At 32.3% G+C, this 23,939-nt stretch overlaps 5 protein-coding genes across 9 annotated transcripts; 3 read left to right on the forward strand and 2 right to left on the reverse strand.

Moving 5' to 3' along the window:
* Positions 1-3,628: 3,628 nt before the first annotated feature.
* Positions 3,629-4,468, forward strand: LOC126863566 (uncharacterized). The gene has a single exon (XM_050613832.1). The coding sequence runs from the start codon at positions 3,629-3,631 to the stop codon at positions 4,466-4,468; it is 840 nt and encodes a 279-aa protein (XP_050469789.1).
* Positions 4,469-7,969: 3,501 nt separating this feature from the next.
* On the forward strand, positions 7,970-9,978 carry LOC126863373 (40S ribosomal protein S6-like). 2 transcript variants are annotated; one of them, XM_050613465.1, is made up of 5 exons: positions 7,970-8,133; positions 8,759-8,963; positions 9,078-9,223; positions 9,415-9,615; positions 9,717-9,978. In XM_050613465.1, exons 1-5 carry the CDS (start codon positions 8,128-8,130, stop codon positions 9,912-9,914), a joined length of 756 nt encoding a protein of 251 aa, XP_050469422.1. In that variant the 5' UTR covers positions 7,970-8,127; the 3' UTR covers positions 9,915-9,978. The 2 variants fall into 2 exon arrangements, with proteins under 2 accessions (XP_050469422.1, XP_050469423.1); XM_050613466.1 differs by lacking the exon at positions 7,970-8,133 and adding an exon at positions 8,164-8,554.
* Positions 9,979-10,573: 595 nt separating this feature from the next.
* Positions 10,574-13,464, forward strand: LOC126863361 (translation factor GUF1 homolog, mitochondrial). Its single transcript, XM_050613443.1, has 7 exons — positions 10,574-10,922; positions 11,043-11,855; positions 11,939-12,178; positions 12,310-12,575; positions 12,662-12,876; positions 12,970-13,182; positions 13,252-13,464. The coding sequence occupies exons 1-7, from the start codon at positions 10,849-10,851 to the stop codon at positions 13,375-13,377; spliced, it is 1,947 nt and encodes a 648-aa protein (XP_050469400.1). The 5' UTR covers positions 10,574-10,848; the 3' UTR covers positions 13,378-13,464.
* On the reverse strand, positions 13,309-15,288 carry LOC126863378 (mediator of RNA polymerase II transcription subunit 21). 2 transcript variants are annotated; one of them, XM_050613476.1, is made up of 3 exons: positions 14,870-15,288; positions 14,691-14,799; positions 13,309-14,617 (listed from the first exon to the last, which is right to left on the reverse strand). In XM_050613476.1, the coding sequence occupies exons 1-3, from the start codon at positions 14,909-14,911 to the stop codon at positions 14,232-14,234; spliced, it is 537 nt and encodes a 178-aa protein (XP_050469433.1). In that variant the 5' UTR covers positions 14,912-15,288; the 3' UTR covers positions 13,309-14,231. The 2 variants fall into 2 exon arrangements, with proteins under 2 accessions (XP_050469433.1, XP_050469432.1); XM_050613475.1 differs by having other exon boundaries at positions 14,691-14,802; positions 14,870-15,274.
* An 818-nt stretch (positions 15,289-16,106) lies between these two features.
* On the reverse strand, positions 16,107-23,905 carry LOC126863353 (histone-lysine N-methyltransferase SETD1). 3 transcript variants are annotated; one of them, XM_050613416.1, is made up of 10 exons: positions 23,374-23,905; positions 20,583-22,336; positions 20,232-20,507; positions 19,826-20,137; positions 19,403-19,681; positions 18,613-19,241; positions 17,852-18,488; positions 17,159-17,380; positions 16,805-17,062; positions 16,107-16,595 (listed from the first exon to the last, which is right to left on the reverse strand). In XM_050613416.1, the coding sequence occupies exons 2-10, from the start codon at positions 22,302-22,304 to the stop codon at positions 16,422-16,424; spliced, it is 4,509 nt and encodes a 1,502-aa protein (XP_050469373.1). In that variant the 5' UTR covers positions 22,305-22,336; positions 23,374-23,905; the 3' UTR covers positions 16,107-16,421. The 3 variants fall into 3 exon arrangements, with proteins under 3 accessions (XP_050469373.1, XP_050469372.1, XP_050469371.1); XM_050613415.1 differs by having other exon boundaries at positions 22,842-23,905; XM_050613414.1 differs by having other exon boundaries at positions 22,831-23,904.
* Positions 23,906-23,939: the final 34 nt, after the last annotated feature.

The raw sequence follows: 23,939 nt of genomic DNA on the forward strand, positions 1-23,939 counted from the left end.
TATAACGTCATGACGTATTACGTGATATGGTATAACGTTATAACGTATTACGTTATATGGTATAACGTCATATGGTATAACGTTATGACGTATTACGTTACATGGTAGAACGTTATAACGGATTACGTTATATGGTATAACGTTATATATTATTATGTTATATAGTATAACGTTATAACGGATTACCTTATATGCTATAACGTTATATAGTGTTACGCTATATGGTATAACGTTATAACGGATAACGTTATATGGTTTAACGTTATAACGTATTACGTTGTATGCTATAACGTTATATCCTATTACGCTATATGGTATAACGTTATAACGTATTACGTTATATGCTATAACGTTATATCGTATTACATTATAAAGAAAAAGTATAAAGAAATGACGTTTTACGTTATATGATATAACTTTATAACGTATTACGTTATATGGTATAACGTTATAACATATAACGTATTACATTATATGGTATAACGTTATAACATATTACGTTATATGGTATAACGTTATAACGTATTACCTTATATGGTATAACGAAATGACGTTTTACGTTATATGGTATAACGTTATAACGCATTACGTTATATGGTTTAACGTTATAACGCATTACGTTATATGGTATGACGTTATGACGTATTACGTTATATGGTATAACTATGTATGCCATAACGTTATAACGTATTACGTTATATGGTATAACGTTATAACGTATTACGTTATATGGTATAGCGTTATAACGTATTACGTTATATGGTATAACGTTATAAATTATTACGTTATATGGTTTAGCGTTATAACGTATTACGTTATATGGTATGACGTTATGACGTATTACGATATATGGTTTATCGAAATGACGTTTTACGTTATATGGTATGACGTTATGACGTATTACGATATATGGTTTATCGAAATGACGTTTTACGTTATATGGTATAACGTTATAACGTATTTCGTTATATGGTATAACGTTATAACATATTACGTTATATGGTATGACGTCATATGGTATAACGTTATGACGTATTACGTTACATGGTAGAACGTTATAACGGATTACGTTATATGGTATAACGTTATATATTATTATGTTATATAGTATAACGTTATAACGGATTACCTTATATGCTATAACGTTATATAGTGTTACGCTATATGGTATAACGTTATAACGGATAACGTTATATGGTTTAACGTTATAACGTATTACGTTGTATGCTATAACGTTATATCCTATTACGCTATATGGTATAACGTTATAACGTATTACGTTATATGCTATAACGTTATATCGTATTACATTGTAAAGAAAAAGTATAAAGAAATGACGTTTTACGTTATATGATATAACTTTATAACGTATTACGTTATATGGTATAACGTTATAACATATAACGTATTACATTATATGGTATAACGTTATAACATATTACGTTATATGGTATAACGTTATAACGTATTACCTTATATGGTATAACGAAATGACGTTTTACGTTATATGGTATAACGTTATAACGCATTACGTTATATGGTTTAACGTTATAACGCATTACGTTATATGGTATGACGTTATGACGTATTACGTTATATGGTATAACTATGTATGCCATAACGTTATAACGTATTACGTTATATGGTATAACGTTATAACGTATTACGTTATATGGTATAGCGTTATAACGTATTACGTTATATGGTATAACGTTATAAATTATTACGTTATATGGTTTAGCGTTATAACGTATTACGTTATATGGTATGACGTTATAACGTATCACGTTATATGGTGTAACGTTATAACGTATTACGATATATGGTATAACGAAATGACGCTTTACGTTATATGGTATAACTTTATAACGCATTACGTTATATGGTATAACGTTATAACATATTACGTTATATGGTATAGCGTTATAACTTATTACGATATAACGTATTGCGTTATATGGTAGAACGTTATAACGTATTACGTTATACGGTATAATGATATAACGTAGTACGTTATATGGTATATCGTTATAACGTATTACGTTATATGGAATAACGTTATAACGTATTACGTTATATGCTATAACGTCATATGGTATAACGGCATGACGCATTTCGTTATATGGTATAACCGTATAGCGTATTACGTTATGTGGTCTAACGTTATAACTTATCACGTTATATAACGTAACGTTATATGGTATAACGTTATAACGTATTACGTCATATGGTAAAACGCTATAACGTATTACGTTATATGGTATAACGTTATAACGTATTACGTTGTGTGGTATAACGCTATATTGTATTACGTTATATGGTATAAGGTTAGAACGTATTACGTTATATAACATAACGTTATATGGTATAACGTTATAAAGTATTACTTTGTATGGTAAAACGCTATAACGTATTACGTTATATGGTATATCGTTATAACGTATTACGTTATATAATATAATGTTATATGGTATAACGTTGTAACGTATTACGTTATTAGGTATAGCGTTATAACGTATAATTACGTTATACTATATACTCAGTACTATGTAGCACAATACGTTATAACGTAATATTATATAATAGTATACCAGATAACGTTACACTGTATCGTAAACCTTATTTCGCGCGCGCGAAACCTTATTTCGAGGTATTTGAATCTAACTTTTACTAAGTTGCAAGTTTATGACTGTTACGCCGGGCGACTCTCTGCCTGGCCCAGGTTACACACCGCGGGCCAGGCGGACACGAGATGTCCGCTCTTCCGTACGGCGTATCCTCAATAGCCTTAAGCACCCGTCATAAACCCGAGTCACTTGCCTGCTAAGGTCCTTCAAACCCAACAAATGTCTTTTCTAGATCAGTTTCCAAAGACTATTGTTTACTACTGCTTGACACGGGAAAGTTAGTTTTTCTCACTTACGATGCTTCCTACTAGCAACTTTCTATCGAGGGCGGTTAAGACCCTTCCTAGTCCACCAACCTTCGTTTGTCCAATCCGAGGCTATGTATACTGCCCTCACTTCCTGATCTAAAATGTCATGAACAAATCCGATGATCCCGTGCGCTAGACACACCCATCACTAGCTTTCCTCCGACACAGCATCGTCACTCAACTTCACTTCTTCTACATCGTTGGAAAAGTCAACTAATAAGTCTAACGCTAATGCCTATCGGGGCAGTCTAAGCATAACGCGAGAGTCGGTCTCGGTATTGTCGAGCATACATTTCCTCTCCTAAATATCTTATAGTGCTACGTCCACTAATACATTAAATCCAATTATAAGAGCCCTGCTCTAACGTACATATCTATCTTATCTTCGTGCGATAAGTGATCATCTATCTATCTATGCTCATCAATGTAAGCTAAGTGTTGGAAATATATAATTTATAATTCTGTGAATCACAGTGTTATACAAACTCAATCACCCCTATTATCTCAACGGAAATCAGGGGATGGATCAAATCGTGGTGTCGATTGTTATAATCGTAACGGGAATTTACGACTCCCGTTGACGTCTCTTCTAGCGACTACGTCTCCCCGCGATTGGTCGAACAAACAGAAAGTTTGAGAAGATATTTAGAGGAGTGCAAAGACTGGGCAAGCAGGGGAAGAACAGTAGAGGAAATGTGGACAGAAATTGAGAAGATAAACGAGGCAATACCAAAGAAGAGAGTAAGGATAAGGAACTGGAGCATAGGAGAAAAGTTATGGTGCGATAAGGAATGGAAAGCAAGGAAAAGGGAGATAAGAAGGAAAATGACAAAATTCAGGAAAGGAAAATGCAGCAGAGAAGAATTCATAGAGGAGAAGAAGGCATTTAAACAGTGGTGTAAACAAAGAAATGAGAAGCAGGAAGAGGAAGAAATGGAGAAAATCAACAAGATCAAAACAGAGCAAGAAGCATGGAAATACATAAATAAATATAGAAGAAGAAAAGAGGTTATAGACGAAGATATAAGGGAAGAAGAGTGGAAAAATTACTTTATGGAAATGTTAGAGGGGACAGAAAGCAAAGAGGACAGAAGAATAGAAGGATGGAGAGCGGAGGAGGAATCAAAGGAGGAGAGAGAAGATAACATAGAGAAGGAAGAGGTGATATTCCAAATCAGAAACTTGAAAGAGAAAAAAGCAACGGGGGGAGATGGCTTGGAAAACGAGGTATGGAAGTATGCGCCGAAGGAAGTGGGGGAAGCGTTATGGGAGATGCTAAGAAAAATATGGAATGGAAAGGGGATACCTGAAGACTGGAGAAAAGGCGTAATATGTCCGATTTACAAGAAGGGGGACAAGGGAGCAGTGAAGAGCTACAAAGGGGTCACGTTAATGGACACGGCATATAAGATTTATGCAGGAATTCTGGACGAGCGGCTGAAGATGGAGATCGAAGACAAGCTGGGAGAGAGCCAATTCGGGTTTAGGAAAGGAAGAGGAGTGATAGACGCAGTGTACGTATTGACCACATAATAAACAAACAATTGAGCGGGAAAAGAGGGAAGCTATGTGCATGCTTCGCGGATCTAAGGATAGGGTCAACAGGAAGAAGCTGGGGGAGATAATGAGGAGAATGGCGGTTAACGAGAAGTTAACCAGAAGGATAGAGATATACGAGGAGACAAAGAACGTAATGAGGATCAGGAACAATAACACAAAAGAGTTTTGGACAGTGAGGGGAGTGAGACAAGGGTGCCCGCTGAGCCCGACACTATTTAACATCTATGTGGCAGGGCTGGAAGAGTAAACAAGGAAAGGTCAAGTAGGAGGCATAGTGGTAGGAGACAGTAAGGTATGGTCACTATCATATGCAGATGACATTGTATTGAGAAGAGTTAAAGGAAATGATGAAGAGATTTAAGACAGTCCTAAAGGAAGTGGAACTGGAATTGAGCACGGAAAAGACAAAAGTAGTAGTGTTTGAAAAGAGAAGAAACAATAGAAGGCAAAGGAAATGGAGATGGGGTGAGCAAGGACTAGAGGAAGTGGATGAAATTAGGTATCTAGGATACATACTGCAGAAAAATGGGAGTGACGAGAAACATATTCAAGACAGGAAAAAGAGGGCGACAATTGCGATGAAGAAGACATGGAGCGTAGGGAAAGGATATTTAAATGGGACTACAAGAGGAGAATGAGGATGTTTGGAGCACTGGTAGAGAGTGTAGCGCTGTTTGGAGCGGAGGTATGGGGATGGAACATAGAGGAGAGACTGGACAGGGCAAAAAGGAGATACGTGAGATGGATTTTAGGCTTAAACACAACAACGCCAAATTACATTCTGAGAGAGGAGTGCAAGATAGAGGAAATAAGAGAAAAGGCACTGAAAAGAGCAGTGAAGTATGAGGAGAAAGCCTTAGAATCGAAGAAGGAATTAATAAAGGAATGTATAAAGGAGAGAGAAAGGAATTGGGGAAAGGGCCAAAAAGGGAAAAAAGCAAGGAAAAGAAAGATGAGGTTAGAGGAGGCGAGAGAGGGAAGGACACAAGTGGTGGCAGCAGATAGACAAGAAAGGATGATAGCTAACCAAATCATAGAAGAAAGAGAGAAAAGAGAAACAGAGGAGAGAGAGAAAAGGATAAGGGAATCGAAGTACAACAGATATTACGGAAACATAGCAAAAGAAGGGCTACCAAAGTATCTAGAAGGAAAGATGAAATGGAAGGACAGAAGTATGGTAGCAAGATTTAGATGTGGTAACGAAACCAGGGCAAGGGAACACTGGAAAGAGGAGGGAGAAAGAGGATGCAGATTATGCAAAAAAGGAGAGGAGGACTTGAAGCACGTGGTAGAGGAATGTGAGATAACAGGAAGAGCAAGGAACATGGTAGAAATACTGAATGAGACTGGAGAAGGACTGGCGGAACTGAAAGCGATAATAGAGAAGAGAAGAGTAGCAAAAGAGGGGGAGGAACGACAGGGAGCGAGCACAGCAAGGAAGCAGCCAAAGAAGGAATGAGCACTTAGTTATAAGCGTTAGATATAAGTTGGCAGTTAGTTATTAGAGATAGAGCAAGCAAGGTGCAATAGATAGATATAAGCAATATATAATAATAGAAGTGCTAGAGTGAGAGAAACAGATGTGATGTAAGGGCAGTATAAGAGATGTAAACCGAAAGTCGTCCAAGGCCGAAAGGCACGGACTAAGAATAAATAATAATAATAAATAATAATACTATTACTATTACTACTATTATACTACTAATAATACTATTATTATTACTATTATTATCTACTTGTCGGAGATGAAAGGACCCCAGAACCTTCCCTTTGGAACTTTGGGAAAATCCTTTAACACTGTAATCTAGGTTCTAATCATTGCCGTAATTAAGCAATTGTCGTCATTCAATCCGATTGTATGTGTTCGAGATTTGTAATAATGAGCTTGGGCTCGAGGCGACAGCCAGTCGCCAAACATAGTCGCGGTCACGGGATGAACGCTTTGTCTAACAAAGGCATGGAGTAATTCTATAGCTCTCCTTAAAAAGGAAATAGTTGTAACACTCGACAGTAAACATTCCGACGGTCTCTGTCCCGTAGCTCTCCACACGCAAACCCTATTCTTCGAGTAAGATGATTGCCAGATGTCGATGCGTCTCCGCAGTACATGTTCAGCTAGCCCGAGTGCCCGTTATAAATCTTAAGATTTAGCTAACTAAAATCCTTCAAATAGACAAACAATCTTTGTCCCAACTACGGGAAAATAGGGGAGACCTATTTTTTAACGAGCGGCGTCTCCCACTAGCAACTATCCCTCGAGAGCGGCTAGCATCTTTTTCTAACCACCGATATGGAGATTGACCAATTAGCAGCAACGTGAATTTCCCTTACTTTCTGAACGAAGGCTTTTCTCGACGAATCCGATGATCTCGTGCCCTTAGACACACCCCAATATAGTTTTCCTCTGTGGCATCATCGGAACGGGAAATTCTTTCTCTCTCGCGATCTTGTAACGTCAATTCACATCAGAGACCAGGCCACACACTACGGACAGGATGGCACCCAGATGTCTGCATATCCTTGGCGCGCACCCTCAATAGTCTTAAGTGCCCACCAGGGGCCTTGGCATTTTCATAGTTAAGGTCCTTCGGACCAAGCGAGTATTTCCTGTCTTAGATTTCCCTTTACGTTTATTGTCTACCACGTGTTAGCTTAGAAAGTTGGTTTTCTCCACATCTGGTATGTTCCGTTAGCAACTTTCTCGCGAGAGCGGCTAAAACCCTTCCTGGTCCACCAACCGTCTTATTATCCAATCGGAGACAGTGTCTACTGCCCTCACTTCCTTAACCAAAATTGTCATCAACAAATCCGATAGTCCCGTGTCCTTAGACACACCCACCCCTAGCTTTCCTCAGACACAGTATCGTCAGTAAGACTTCACTTATTCTGTATCCTTAGAATAGTCAACATATCTATATCGGTCTCTACCCTTATAAGTCGCGTACTTAATGTATTGTTGTAACTAAGTCTTACATAACGTGATTGGAGTGAATTGTGATTTATGTTAATTCAGTGCGTGTTACATTGTGATTGCTGAATTCATAATAAAGGTTGATTAAAACAAAGTTAATAGTTGTGTTACGACTCAACTATATTTTATTTTCACCAACCAACCCTAAAAATTACGTAACAATCTCATCGACGAAAAGAGTAACCCTTTACGACCAGTGAATATTACGCGTCCGACTTAGATTTTGTGAGTATGTTCATCTATCATCCCGTCGACCGCGGATTCGTTATTGAACCTAGGATCATTGTCATTAGTTTCTCGAGTATCTAATTACCACGGTTACTTGTCCGGTTCTATGATAATCGTATTTACACTAGCCAATGTCTTCTCTATCGCATAACGACAACGTGTAATCTAAACGAAAATTCGTTTTACGCCCCTAACCATAATTCTAATGTAAACCCGACATATATTATAACGTTTCGAATATAATAAACATAAATATGAATATGATTTGTTTACAGATTTGTGAGGATTTTGTTTATTGTTATTTTCACTTTAATATTTCATTGGACTTAAACCGGATATCCGGTATACGTACTCTATTACGTGCTCATTGTCCGCAAGTGTGATATACGGTCTTTCTATTTATAGGTCGCTGCACTGCTTGATATTTGTCACAATGAAAGTACGTAACCAATGTAAATTTCAAAACCTAACAAATATTACGAACTGTTTCCATGCAAATTTGTCTATTGAAATGTTATGAATAATTTTAGATATATCTAATTTATGAAACATTCGTTTATCTGTATGCTTAGCCAGTATTAAAATATAACACATTTTATTTAACTTTGTCATTATGAAGAACATAAAGCAGGTCATATGTAAAAGAAAAATAATTAATTTTTCTTCATATAGAGCATTAAGATTTACAATTTTCATTATTATAGAATCGAAATAAGCATAACCTCATTAAAATGTCTTAGACTTTTAACCTATATTTCACTGTACAAGTATAAACAGCCGACCTTTATGAATATATTTTATGGTTATTATCAAGCAAAAAATACTTTATAAATATAAGTCAGTTGAAGCCTTACTACAAGGTGATATATCTACTATTGTTTTATACCATAGTAATTACGAGTTTCTTACTATTCCCTTTGTATTTTGAATTTTTGTTCTAACCTTTTGATGAAGCTTTATTTGGCTATGTATATATAAAATTTTTTGTTTGCTTATGTACATTGAATAAACTGACACAGGCTGTTAAATCTTTACATATTCTGTATGATATTTGTGTTTTTTAGTTGAACGTATCATATCCTGCAACAGGATGTCAGAAACTGTTTGAAATCTCTGATGAGCATAAGCTGAGAATTTTTTATGAAAAGCGTATGGGCGCAGAAGTAGAGGCTGATGCTCTCGGTAACGAATGGAAAGGATATGTTGTTCGTATCTCGGGTGGCAATGATAAACAAGGATTTCCTATGAAACAGGGTGTTCTGACTAACGGTAACACAAGCATTTTCTATTTTAATTTCATTTGTAACAGCTTTATGTGTTTATGAATTTTATAGATTTGATACAATGCATTGATTTTAATTTTTTAAAAATTCCTGTATCTAGGGCGCGTACGTTTACTGCTCTCAAAAGGACATTCATGCTATAGACCTAGACGTGATGGTGAGCGTAAACGTAAATCTGTTCGTGGATGCATTGTCGATTCCAACCTGTCAGTACTTGCTCTCGTCATTGTCAAAAAAGGAGAAAAGGTATTAATTTGTCTGTACTTTCTATCTATTATCCATGTTTCAGAGCGTGTATTAGAATTGACTTATTATCGATTATTAAACGAGGAAAATTAAATATCGTCTTTTGATTTGATAAACTGTGTTATGTAATTTGCACTTTTTCTCAATGTACAGTGAAGCATTTAATGTATAAGTTGATTAAATTGTTACAGGATATCCCGGATTTAACTGACAAGGAAGTACCGCGGCGTTTAGGACCCAAGAGGGCAAGCAAAATTCGCAAGCTATTTAATTTATCCAAGGAAGATGATGTCCGTCGATTCGTTGTGAAACGACCAATTCAAAAAGAGGGCAAACCACAGCGGTCGAAAGCTCCTAAAATTCAACGTCTTATTACCCCACTTACACTCCAGGTTTGTACATATATGTATCTGTACTATATTAGTGGTTTGTTTCGGTTAAAACTTTTCCACAAGTATGGGGTTTATAATAAAATAAAAATATCTTTATATAGAGAAAGAGGCATAGACTGGCTCTAAAGAGGAGGCGTTGCTTGGCCCGCAAGCAACAAGCAGCAGAATATGCGAAGCTGTTAGCACAACGGCAAAAGGAAGCTAAGAATAGGCGTCAAGAAGAACTAAAACGAAGACGTAGCGCTTCTATGCGAGATTCCAAATCATCCAATCAGTCTGCACCTACCATTCAGAAGTAAAAGAGTGCAATGATACAGCCTAATACAATATGAAACTAATAAATTGTGTATAAATATGTTGTAATATTTTGTTGGCCTCACTCATATGTTCCATACTCTTAATGTTCATTTATTCACTATTATATTCATTTAAATTTATACAGCATATACGTAAGATAGAGGCTTATCATTTTAATTAATTAGTAATTTTTAAAGATTCTGAAATGATTTAAGCCTAATTATAGTGTTTAGCAACATCAACAGTTACTTTAATATTATTTTTAATTTAAGACGAGTATGGAATTTAATTTCTTAACATTATACTAAAGTTTAGATCTAGCAGATTCTAAGTTTATTAAATGCGATAGAATTTTTTACCCCATGTTTACAGCAAAGTAATCTTGTCTGATACTTCTTGTTTTAATTTTACATACATTTTTTATATAAAGACATCACAATATATTCCATATTCTATTTGATATTCTGTAATGAATCTAACTCTTCCATTTCAAATAATATATACGGAGATACATATGTAGATTGTAGATTAAGTATGTTTAATCTGTATATTGCAGCTGTAGCAGTCAAATAATATTTACGTTTACTGTCTCATCTCGTTGGATAGACACTATATATATAAGCATAATCTACATAACCTCATTATTTGTACACTAAGTAACAATTTTGTTGACGTTATCGTTGATTGATCAATGAAAAGTCCAGTATGAGTTTAATTTTAAATTTTCTTATTTATTCGTAAATATTGTTAACGATATAATTTAAAATTTTAATAAAGTACAAAATAATGATTTAATCATTATATTATAACTATATGTATGACCAAATCATATGTATGAATAGAACCGAAAATAATACGTTAATAAAGACAACTTATTATATTTGAATATCTATTTGCGCACTTTTGGTGCTTAAATAACGACTATATCATTTCATTATGAAGATAAACAAATTTATTTATGATGTATGGTCACTTCATAGAAATTGTAAAATTAACCAAATACGCATAAGGTAAGTATTATACCCCTTTTTCAAATATTCTGTACTTTTTATGTTTAAAATTCTAAATATTTTAAATAAAGGGATAACATATTGTTTGAAACTGATATTAATCATGTGTTTGGTTTGTAGGCAACATTTATATTATTTTAATAGATTTTATTCTACAAATTCAGAAGTTACCAAAGAATATGATTTACCAATAGAAAATATTAGAAACTTTAGCATTGTGGCACATGTTGATCATGGCAAAAGCACACTTGCTGATAGACTTTTGGAAATAACAGGTGCAGTGAAAATTAACTCTGGTGAACAAATATTAGATAAACTACAAGTTGAGAAAGAACGTGGAATCACAGTTAAAGCACAAACAGCCTCACTTAATTATACATATAAAGGAATTAAATATCTTCTTAATTTAATAGATACACCTGGTCATGTTGATTTCTCTGCTGAAGTACATCGTTCATTAGCTCCTTGCCAAGGAGTAGTTCTGGTAGTAGATGCTAATGATGGTGTACAAGCACAAACTGTGGCTAACTTTCACTTAGCTATGAAAAATAATCTAGTTATAATACCAGTAATTAATAAAATAGATTTAAAATTTGCCAAACCTGAGAGAGTTATAAATCAATTAGAAACATTATTTGATATAACAGAGTCGGATGTTTTAAAAATATCTGCTAAATTAGGTACTGGAGTGCTTAAAGTCTTAGATGCCATAGTAGAAAGAATCCCACCACCTGATGTATGTAGAGACAAACCTTTCAGAGCTTTGATATTTGACAGTTGGTATGATAAATATAAAGGAACAATTTTATTGATATATATTAAGGAAGGATCTTTATCCCTTAAACTACATATTGTTTCGATGTATACTAAGAAGTCGTACGAAGTTAAAAATATGTCACTATTGAGACCTTCTGAAGAAAATGTAAATAAATTGTAAATATGAATTTTATGAAAATATTACATTATTAATTATATAATAATATAACATAATATAATAACATAATAGTATATTTTAGGTTCGCAGGTCAAATAGGATGTATTTCATGCAACATGAGATCTTCCAAGGAAATGATTATTGGAGATACATTACATTTAAAAGATCATGTTGCTGAACCTTTATTAGGATTTAAAACTCCAAAACCAATGGTTTTTTCAGGCGTCTATCCAATTGAAAAATCGCAATTTGAAGTTATGAGAACTGCTATTGAAAAATTAACATTGAATGATAGTAGCGTTACTATTGAAATGGAAACTAGGTATTTTTTTCTAATATTTTCTAAGCCTATTAAATCAGTTAAATAAAATGGAAGACATACAGGTACAAAATAATAGACATATTTTATATCTATTTACTTTATCTAAGCACTTTATATCTTCTTTTTTTTAGTGTAGCTCTTGGACATGGTTGGAGACTTGGATTTTTAGGTTTACTACATATGGAAGTATTTATGCAACGACTTGAGCAAGAATATGGTACATGTTCAATTGTGACAACACCTAGCGTTACATATAAAGCAAAAATTTTTGGCAAAAAGAATATTAAAGAATACAAAACTGATATGATTTCATTCAATAATCCTGCAAAGTTTCCTGATCCTAACATTGTAGAAGAATTATATGAACCTATGGTATTAGGATCTATTATAGCACCAAGTATATTTAATATATTATTAATTAAATTTTACGTATAGTATAGTTAATTAAAAAAAAATACTTATAACTTATAATTTTGATACTAGCTGAATATGTGGGTACTGTTTTAAGTTTATGCTTTGAAAGACGTGGAGTGCAACAAACAGCAAAAGATATTGGTCATAATAGAACACTGTTTCAATTTTTACTGCCACTGAACGAAATTATTGTTGACTTCCATGATACATTAAAACAAGCAACTTCGGGGTATGGTACTTTTGATTATGAAGACCATAATTATCAGCCTACAGATATTTTAAAGGTAATTATAGTTTTTTTAATATTATAAATGCAATAATTTTGTATTGAAATATTTTATAGTTTACTTCACTACATTAATAACTGCTTGTTATAGTTAAATATTGCTCTAAATGGTAATGTAGTAGAAGAACTCAGTACTATTGTACATATTAGCAAGGCTCGTACAACAGGTAGACAAATATGTGAAAGATTGCTAGATATTCTTCCACGTCAATTGTTTGAAATAGTAATTCAAGCAATAGTAAGTGGAAAAGTAATTGCAAGAGAAACTTTAAAACCATACAAGAAAGATGTAACTGCGAAACTGGTAAATAATTTTTTATATCATACATTGTATATTGTTATATATTTTTGTTATTAATCTTTTTTATTTCAGTACGGTGGTGATATCACTAGAAGAATGAAATTATTGGCTCAACAAGCACAAGGGAAGAAGAAAATGAAGATGATTGGAAAAATATCTATACCACGAGAAACATTCATAGATCTTTTTAAGAAATAGTATAAATATAAAAATTATTATCATTTTATCTTTTATATTTAATGTAACTATAGATATATATCATGTTAAAATAAATTATTAAATATATTTTCATGTTACGTTCTATTTAGTTGCCGCGTCTGGTAGCGTTAACTGACGTTTAATGCAACTAGCAATAAGCTCCACTTTCGGCTAACGTGCTATGTGCGGGAATACTGGCACGGGAGAGGATTAAAGTTGTTCGAAAGTAAATTAACAATATGTAATGATTACTAACTCTTCGACAGACAAAATGATAACTAACTCTTCGTAATTATATTTATTACTAATCATTCGGTTGACGAACGGTAATTATTTGTATTCAATAGACGAAGGGTAATTAATATACTGACTTGTCTGAGTCGCTACATTTATTTATATCTGTCGGTGATGAAAAAACGTCGGGGTCTTTCTTTTGAAAATGTTTGGGAAGATCCCCAACGTTTGTTCAACTGCCAACTTTGTTTACAATTTAAATTGTCTTAATATCGTTATAAAAACATAATTAGGTAAATATAAAAACATAGATTAGTTTCCGCAAGATATAGCTTTTAACGGCTTTAACTGCCTTTCACTTCAAATACTGTAAACACGGTTTCAAATAAATGTTTTAAATTACCTTGATTTGAAAGAAATTACCAATTTTACTTTCGCGCTACGGATCGCGCGGGGCGCGGGACGTGACATTTCATATAACTAATTTCTTGCTATTTATAAATATAAAACAGTTTTTAAGATTTATTTAATAATTTTAATATTTTGACAATGTTTACACTATTAGAAAAATTTATTTCCTTTATAAATTTATCAAAAAATCAAATTATAGTACAAATATATCATTGATTTACAGAATTAGGTGAAGGATCTGACAATTGATGTGCGCTATTTGAAGATACAGTATTTACAGAGCTTACATTTTCTTGCTTAAAAGTTGAGTTAGTGTTAAGATTAATATTAATTATAGACGTAGATGCTGGATCCTGCATATCTAACTGACTTTGAGCAATATCTTGCAAAGCAGCTTGAATCCTTTGCAAAAGTGCTTCTCCTTGTTTTACAACTTCCTCTAGTTGTTCGCCAGCTTCTTGGTTTTCTTGTTCAAGACGGCTAAGACTTGCAACTTGTAGTTCTTGTGATGACTCTTCACTCGGTAAACTTTCTATCAAGGTATCAATATCTTTTGCACATCTTGCTATAAGCGTTGCAAACAAGGCTGCATAATCTAAAATATAAGTATAATTCATATATAAGCTGCCAATATGAAATTTAATGAAATAAATTATACATAAAAGTACCTTCTTGAGGTTGATGCGGTTGAGGTGTTCCAACACGATCAAAACCAGGAAATTTACTAGGTGTTGAATATTGTTGTAAAATACCTACGCTGTTACAAAAATGTTCTGCCTGCTGGAATAACATAAAAATTAGATTGTTACATATTATATTTATTTACACAATTTACACAATCAATTACCTGGTTTATAGTATCTTGCAACTGTGTTAAACGATCTGCCATATTTTAAAAATATAACCCTTAAAATTATATTATTCCTATAATATGATCAATAATGGTATTCTACGTATAACATCACTGTAATCAACTATAATATTCAATTTTTTACTAAGAAATGCGATTGTGAAGTTCCTCACTCTAAGAAATTAACTTTCATGCTGCGTTCAATTCCAATCTTAAAATTTGATTGTTAGGTCTTGAATGTTGGCGAACATGTCATTAAAGAGAGATATTTCGAGTTCTGGGGATAGTTTGTGTACGAGATATCTTGAGTTTTCGATATGAAAAACATATTCACAACTTAATTAATAAATTTTATTCCTTGTAATGAATGTTAGAAAAACAAAAATGACGGTCTTTAGGAAATGCTTAAGTATTACAAATAAATTTACATTTATAAGAAAAACCTCAAAGAGGAAGAAATAGAAAATTATAAAAGTAAATATTAATAAAATAGTTACTCTGACTGATATTCCGTTTTTGAGGTAAAGACATTAAAATATGTATGTAATTATATATTATTAATATTAAAATATTCTGATTAATAAAATTGTTGATATGTGTTGTTATGAATTAAGTCACTTAAATTGTATTATTTTTGATATAGCATTATTATATAATTTTTTAGATGTTTATAACGCATTTAAGTATATAATTTTTTTTTAAATATAAAGTATCGAAACATTTTGTTAAAAACAAAACAGAACATTACAAAAAACTTTTGTCAATTTTATATATATATATCGTTTTTATATTTTAATTAATTATGTGTCATTTAAATGCTTCTTTAAAAATATTCTTTATTAGAAACAGAAGTTATGAATATGAAAGAAACACATAGAGACGATATAATAGTTCCTAGTTCTCGATTCCTACTTACTGGAATGTTGCTGATATCATTACTCTCAAATGACATAAAAAAAGTCCCTAAACTTAATATATATTCGTACATATATATATATATATATATATATATATATATATATATATATATATATATATATATATATATATATATATATATATATATATATATATATATATATATATATATATATATATTATATCGACATATACATATTTTATTTATAAGAAACGTAAATATATAAAAATTATTAAAAAGTATTATATTTATAACTCGATTAAACTGACTTTGTTAAAAAGAACGGAAATTTTTTTCATTGTCGGTTGACACGAGCGCTTTTAAAAATTCTTATTTTATTTTTAACAGAAACATAATAGGAATAAAACCTTAAGTTATGTATATACAAAAACAATCGTAAATTATAAATATTTTATAACGTTCTTGAAATTCATTTTAGGTACTTAATGCAATTATCGTAATTATGAGGAGGATGTTAAAAAAGAGGAGTTTCATATTAACATAATTTAGCATTTTTCCATTGCATTTTATAAAATGTTTACATGGGGAAATATTTACAAAAATATGAGTAGGGTATGATGAAATGTAGGAGACAGGAAAAGGGATGAACAATACAATTTTATGAACGATTCAATTGAGAGTACCCCGACATTGAGGAGCTCCACATAGGCAAGGGATTTTATCATCTTCCAATGGAAATTTATAGTCGTACGTGATTTCCTCGTTAACTCCTATCGGCTGTTTACTATAGATTACAATTTTCTTTTGGCTTTCGATCGTAATTACTTTTGCATAACAATTCGGCTGAAACATAAAAGAAAATTAATAGTACGACCTATATAGTTATAAAAATTTATTCTACAGGGTATCTCGATAATCGTGGTACAATTGGTAAGGAAGAAATTCTACGTAAAAAAATTGAATTTATTTGTTTTTTCATAAAGAATCGTCCACTCTGTCGATTTTACCATGATTATTGGAATACTATACACAAACACTAGTACAATACTCACATTGCAACTATGATTAATGAACCGTGCTAAATTTCCGCATTTTGTTGCATCGATAATCGTGTCTAAATCAATACGGAAAAGGTAGGAGCTACCGATACCGGTAGCTTCGTACTGAGACTCTCGTAAATCAGCAACAACTGGCCTGATCATTTGTCCAACATATTCAATAACCATTTCATCAGCAGCGATTGGCTCCATAGCAAATAGACCCCAGTCATGTATACCAGATTTAGCAAATTTCAATTGTTTTTTCCTAAACTGTAAAATGAAATAAACGTATTTGATATCAATTAACTTCACAGTAGCTGAAAATAGTTTAGAGCCAATGATCAAATAAAGCAATTGAAATCTTACTTTCAATTGATTAAATTTAAGAAGATCGCTATCAGTATCGATACCAAAAGCTGTTAATAATCGACGTTGATTACTTCGAGCCTCACGAGACAGAGCTTGCATTTTGCCAGTTAAAGCTTTAGTATTGTTCTTTGGACCATTCATTATTCCATCACTACCAGCATAAGGACCATTACTATCCTCAACGTCATTACTTCGTTGTATACTTTGCGCATAGTGATGCTATACAAAAATAATTTTATAGTAAGAAAGATATTAATGTAGTGGTTTATAAAAATATTCAAAACTTTTTATGAATATATTACGTATGTTATACAAAGCATTTTGAAATTTCATTAGCTGACTAGATAAGATGTAAAACGAATTTGGAAATATACATATACGGAAGTAAATTACATTACACTTTGCAAAGATCAACAAAGTATTTGAACAGCCAATTATTTGTTATACAAGTACAGCACAATCAAATAAAATGAAATGTAATGAATTGTAAAAAATGTTTAAGACTCTTTCTTGTGATTTTAATTAGTCTCAAATTTTGCCAATATTATCATGTCTTATTATAGTGTTAATAAAATTTCGAAATGTTTTGTGTAGCATATACATACATAAAAGTTATCTATGTTAAGTATTCAGATATTTTCGTACGCCACTGTATGTTAATTCTTATATTAAAAGATCAGTCACACATACCTTATGTTTAGCTTTTTCTCGTACATCAACCTTATAATATCCTTCTGTTCTTGCACTTCCACTCGTATGTAATCTAAGTTCATCTCTCTTTCTGCGTTTCGCAGGACTTGGAATATCAGTTGGAGGATGGTCAACCCAATGCGTGTCATTTAACCAATAACCTTGACTATCATCGGCCAATAAAGCCTCGTAACTTCGTCTTAAATATTCTACATCCTCTGCATCTATTCCTCTGGTTAAAAATTCATACAAAATAGCCATCTCCGACATAAGATCGCGTTCTTTGTATGTAACAAGTGGCTCCTCAACTTTCTTTGGATATTTCTCATAAACATATTCATTTTCAATATTCTCTTTCTCTCCTTCATGATTTTGATGAGCATGTATCTTCGTGTATTTATTGTATTTTCGTTTCTCTACTTTGTGTATCTTGTCTTTACTCTTCGATAATTTCATAATCTTTGAGGATTTAAGTTTCACTGGTTTCATTGGTGTCGAAGGTGTACGAATTACGGACTTCGTAATTTCTGATTGTGTTGGTGGTAATGAATACGAATGCTCCATAAACACTTGTGAAGCTTGAGAATTTTTAGGACTCTGTTGACCATTAAGTCGGAGGTCAGCTTCAGCTTGATACCTAATTAATTGAAAACAATACAACATTATATTTTACATTAGTTTATGTAGTATAAAACAATACTTTTAGGGAATATATTTTTATTTTGATCAAGTTTAGATTTATAGTAAGTAATTTTACGCACCTTAATCTTCTAATTTCTAAGCTTTCTTCCTCTGAATCGGTGGTAGGTATTTCACTAAACATTTCGATCTTTTCTGATTCTTTTAATATAGGTTCGTCGTTAATGTACTTAGCAGACATAGTTTGAAGAGCTCTAATAATATTTGGTTGTACAGGTCCCGGACTTCTATGCCTTATAATATTATCTTGGCCAGCTAATGTTATCAAAGCTTCTGCTGCAGAATTTTCCATTTTTTGTATATCACATGGTTCTTGTTTACCTGGTGTTACTAAAGTACTCTTTACTTTTCTTTGTATCTCATCTTCCACATTCTTTGTTTCCATCTCTTCATGCACTGTTCGAACCTTTTCAAGGTAATCCTCATTGACAGATATTTCATTTGTCTTCTCAATGTCATCTTTATCACTTTCATATTTCAATGGAGATGATACAGGGCTAGCTTCATTATCACACTGTGGGAATTCATTCGAATTTACATCTTTTATTTCAATATTAGGTATTGGTGTCTCTCTACCAGTAGGGGTTGGACAATCTAATGATCTCTGAATTGCGAGTTCCATTAGAATATCAGGATCTTCACTGTTACAGGCCAGTGGACGATGATCTGACAAACGACTGTCTGTATCTTGCTAAAAATAATAATTATTTCTATGAAAAGATATGAAAAAGTATCACACATGAATATTTAGGAAAATAGTTACAAGTTATTTAGTTATTATATATTTTACATAATTATACAATTTTACAGCTACAAGAAAATAGTTATTTGTACTTTTAATAAATTATATACCTCATCTTCAAAGTTTCCAGAACATACTTCTTCGTCAGAACTATCACTCGAACTACTGGAAGATTCACTGCAACTCATTTCTTCACTACTACTCTCACTCGACGAGGATGACGAGGAAGATGACGAAGAAACGCTTGGAAGAGAAGTAACTGGCCTTTTAACTTTTTGTACTGATGCTAGGTCAAGATCGCTATCGCTTCCTATAAGTTCTGTGTCACCATGATCAGACTGACGACTATCTTCGTCCTGTGGTAATGGGCTTGGAGCTTTGATTTTACGCTAATAGTATAAATTTTAAGTAATATGTTAAATAAAATGTATTATTACTTTAAATAAGTACTTTATCATTATTTTATATATTATTAAATATTTACTATACATAATGTCACTAAAGATAAACTTTCATATAATGAAAATAAATACCCTGAAAGAAGGCATCTTTGGCATGCTGGCTCTAATGCCCAGACCAAATCCATCGTAATTAAATCCAAGTGGAGTTCCTTGTTCTAAAAGTAATGATAATCCTTGAGGTTTCTGTCCTTCTTCCTTATTACTGTTATTAATAATGGTGTTCTCGCCTCCTTGATTTTGAATTTTCTCTGATTTCTTTTCGTCCCACCATACTTCGAACAGTTTGAACGCAGTATTTTCAATCATCTTTTTGTTAAAATCCCTTTTTAGAATTTGTTTTAATTCATTTACAACTCTGTTTAATACACCATTAATAGTAGGACCCTAAATGTTCAGAAATTAGGTTATAATTAAATAATATTCAAACTGGTCAAAATTGATATTATATCATATTTGCACTTAAGAAATATATATGTACTTGTGGATTATCTTTCGTAATATTATGATTTGCCATAGCATGAAGTCTCGATTGAAAAGATGGATAATAATTAGCTCCTTGATGATTCCCTACTGTGCCAGAAAATGATGTAGTATTTGGTTGATAATGACTTTGTAAATATGTTGTTCCATAAGGGTACGGATATTGTGCTGGTCTTGGCCAATGGTACATATCACTGGTAGAATAATGAGTTAAATGTCCAGGATAGCCAGCTCCTGGATATAACTGACTTGTAGGTTCTGTTTGAGCTATAACCTGTATATTTAAATAATAAGATACATGAATAAATATTTATATTCACTATTTAATACTCATAGTGTTAAATATTACCTCTTCAATTTTTTCATCCCCTGAACTTAATGGACTTAATGACATTCTATCATCATCTGGTGGAGGTGGAGGTGGCGGCTCTTTTGGTGGTTCTGGTTCGATTTCATCTGGTGCAGGACTATAACTTCCTAGTAATGCTTCATCTTCGCTCGAACTTATAACGCTACCTAAATCTTCATCAACAGAAATTTGATTGATGCTATTTTCATGTACTTTCCATCGTTCTTTATTCCTTTCTCTCATTTTTTCAAAACATGATTTGTATGTTTCATGAGAGAGAAAAGGGCTTGGTGGTTCTGAGAGCATCTCATTATCTGCAGTGATAGACTTTTTTTCATCCTCAGAATCGCTACCAAACTGTAGGAAAGGTGGTGCCATTCCTCCTGCTTTGTCTTTCAATAACATAGCGATTCTAGTATCCAAATCTAATGTTTTACGAGTCTCTATTGGTGAATCTCGTGATGAATTTTTTGTTACATTTTGATTTTCTTTCTCTTTCTTAGGTGTATGATGTACCTTTACATTAGAAGCCTTAGAAACTGAAACTGGATTAGAATTAGAATTATCTAAATTTGTCCCATGTTGAACAGGCCACATAGAAGATGATGCATAACTTGCCGTCCCTGTATTATTTCCCCACCATATACCCGAATTTTGCTGCATTGAAAGATTTTGCGATACATTTTGTGGTATATTTGCTAAATAATTATTTGGAGGTTGATGATGATAACTACTATAATAAAAATCATAATTTGTAGCTGGAGTAGAATTTTGAGAATAATTACTAGAATAATTTAATTCACTAGGCGCAGTACCATATCCTAAATCACTTCCTGCACTGCCACTAGGAGTAGGATAATCTCTATATTTGTTGTATCTTGAATTTTCTATATACAGATCTCTTGATTTTTCTATATTGGATATCTTTTTATTACTTCTGAAATCATCTCTTTCTTCACTAATAATTTTTTCAATTGGAGTTTGCTTCCCTTGATCATTTTCACACTTTATTTCTTTCTCAATTTTCTTTTCTGGTTTTTTTTCCATAGTTAATTCATCATAGATCTTTTTACACTCCTCCCCAAATGCATCAAGAAATACTTTTAAAACTTTACCCATCACAGACGTGTTATTTAATTTTTCTACACAAGCTTTTGAAGCTTTCGTAGTTTCAAACACCACTCTCGCAATTCCAAGATGCTTGTTAGTTACAGGATGATAATAAACAATAAGTTCTTCTACAGCTCCAAATTTTTGAACCATATCTGATAAAAAAGTTTTATCAATATTATCATTTAAATGACAGAACGTTACTTCCAGCGGAGGAGGTTCACCGCAGTAATTAGAGTCAATCTTAAATCTAGGTACAGGTAAGTCAAGTTGTTCTAAACGTGTCCAAATTCTTGTTAACTGAGATCTAGGGTCCCGAGGTTGAACTTCAGGATAGGTTGGATCTCCTGGAACCATGCCATCGTATCTATATAACTTTGTTGCACCCTTTACTAAGAATGGATCAACTAATAACTTATAATTCCTTGGTTTCTGAGGTGTTTGAACCATAGATGTATCTTTTTGCAAATGCAGCGTATGGGTATGGCTATGTTTTGATGATTGACTGGAGTTTTGAGATACATTTTGTAAATTTCCATGTGAGTGACGATGACGATGCGAATGTGCATGTGAATGTCCGTGTCCATGTCCATGTCTCTCCATTCCGTTCATTGCCTCCAAGCATTATCCACTCATATAAATTGCTGCAAATAAAAGTTATTGATAAAAGTTGTATTACATAAAAAGCACATTATATATATCAAAGTTTCCAATATAAAATATATAAGCTTTCTTGAATTGTTTATAAATATGTAATGTAATATAATGGAGTATAAAAATGCATATGTATAGTAATTAAATACACAAAATAGTGAATCTTAAGTAATTTAATTAAATACATAAGTAATTATAATTTGACATTATACATACAGAATATTAACATAAAATGTTATATTATTACATATAAGTTTAAAAATCATATTATTAATTAAAGATTGAAAACTAATATATTTTTTAATATATAAAATTGTGAAACTATTAAACACTTAAAAAATTAAAATTACAAATAAACAAAAAATTAAACAAAATTAGATACACAGTCATCATTCTTAAAATAAAATATATGAATTTAAGTTAATACAAATAATATTACCTATTAATATGAAAATTAACGTATATTAAAAAAATTTACTCTTACTTTTAACTTACGTCCAGATTGTTTTTGTTTGTCAGGTAAATTGCTTTGCTAGTTAATGCAAGAAATTCATGTTTCAATAAAACATAACCTTAAACATTTCGAAGTTTTTAGGTTGGAGTTTAGTGCGAAGAAACAATATGACAATCATTTCGTAAAAAGAATTCTTTCTATCATGTCCTTCAAATTGATTTTCTTGTATAAATTTCGATCGAGTCAAGACTTTTTTGTGGAAAAACACAGCCCTTAAATTTTACAGAGGTATGTTCCGGTTTTTTCAAAAACTTGTAATTTTTCAACTTGCTCGTATAGTGTCGTATTTACTATATGGACGTGATTTATGCATCGGCCTTGATACTTGTCTTTTCTTTATTCTTCGTTGATTTTTCTTAGTGAAAAATATACGGATTTATTGATACTACCTCTCCGACACACCAGCGCAAAACTACCTCAATGTTTGACTGTTAAGCACAACGCACTGCGCCCTGATTTTCCTAAATTTTCACAACTAACAATCAGTACTACGAACAACGGTATGCAAATTACCTAATTCAGTGAAACTTATTCCACTTGAACATAATCTTTAGGATGCATTTATGGTTATTCAACGAAATCATAGCTTTAACAAAACTACGCGAACAGAGATTCAGATGACGCCATCCTTGTTATAAAGAACATGACGGTTCTTTTAATCATTTTACTAAACAATTCATATTAACATTTTCTACGAGAATAGATATTTTTGTGTTATCCGTGAAATAACGTTTCTAACATTCCTCGATGAAAATTGTTACGTTAAAGTATCCAAAATGAAAGTCCAAAGTAAACGGATAACGGAGCCAAAATATTCAACATTTTTTTTCGTTTCCTACTCTGTCTTGATTCACAAATTTTCGTATAGTTGAAAAGATAGTCGAAAATCTCGCCTACCGCTGGCATTCTGTATATTTACCAATAATTTGCAAAGGTAATTAAATGCTTAACGACAGTATTGCAAAATAATTGCTGAAAATCTTCTTCCCATACAATGTGTAGTATTTAATCCACGTATTGGTCAACCTTGATCTAAGAGAATTTTCTGGTTTCCTATTAGCAAATCAACTTTCTGCTTT

Source organism: Bombus huntii, chromosome 3 (genome assembly GCF_024542735.1).
Source record: "Bombus huntii isolate Logan2020A chromosome 3, iyBomHunt1.1, whole genome shotgun sequence".
Lineage (NCBI taxonomy): Eukaryota > Metazoa > Arthropoda > Insecta > Hymenoptera > Apidae > Bombus > Bombus huntii.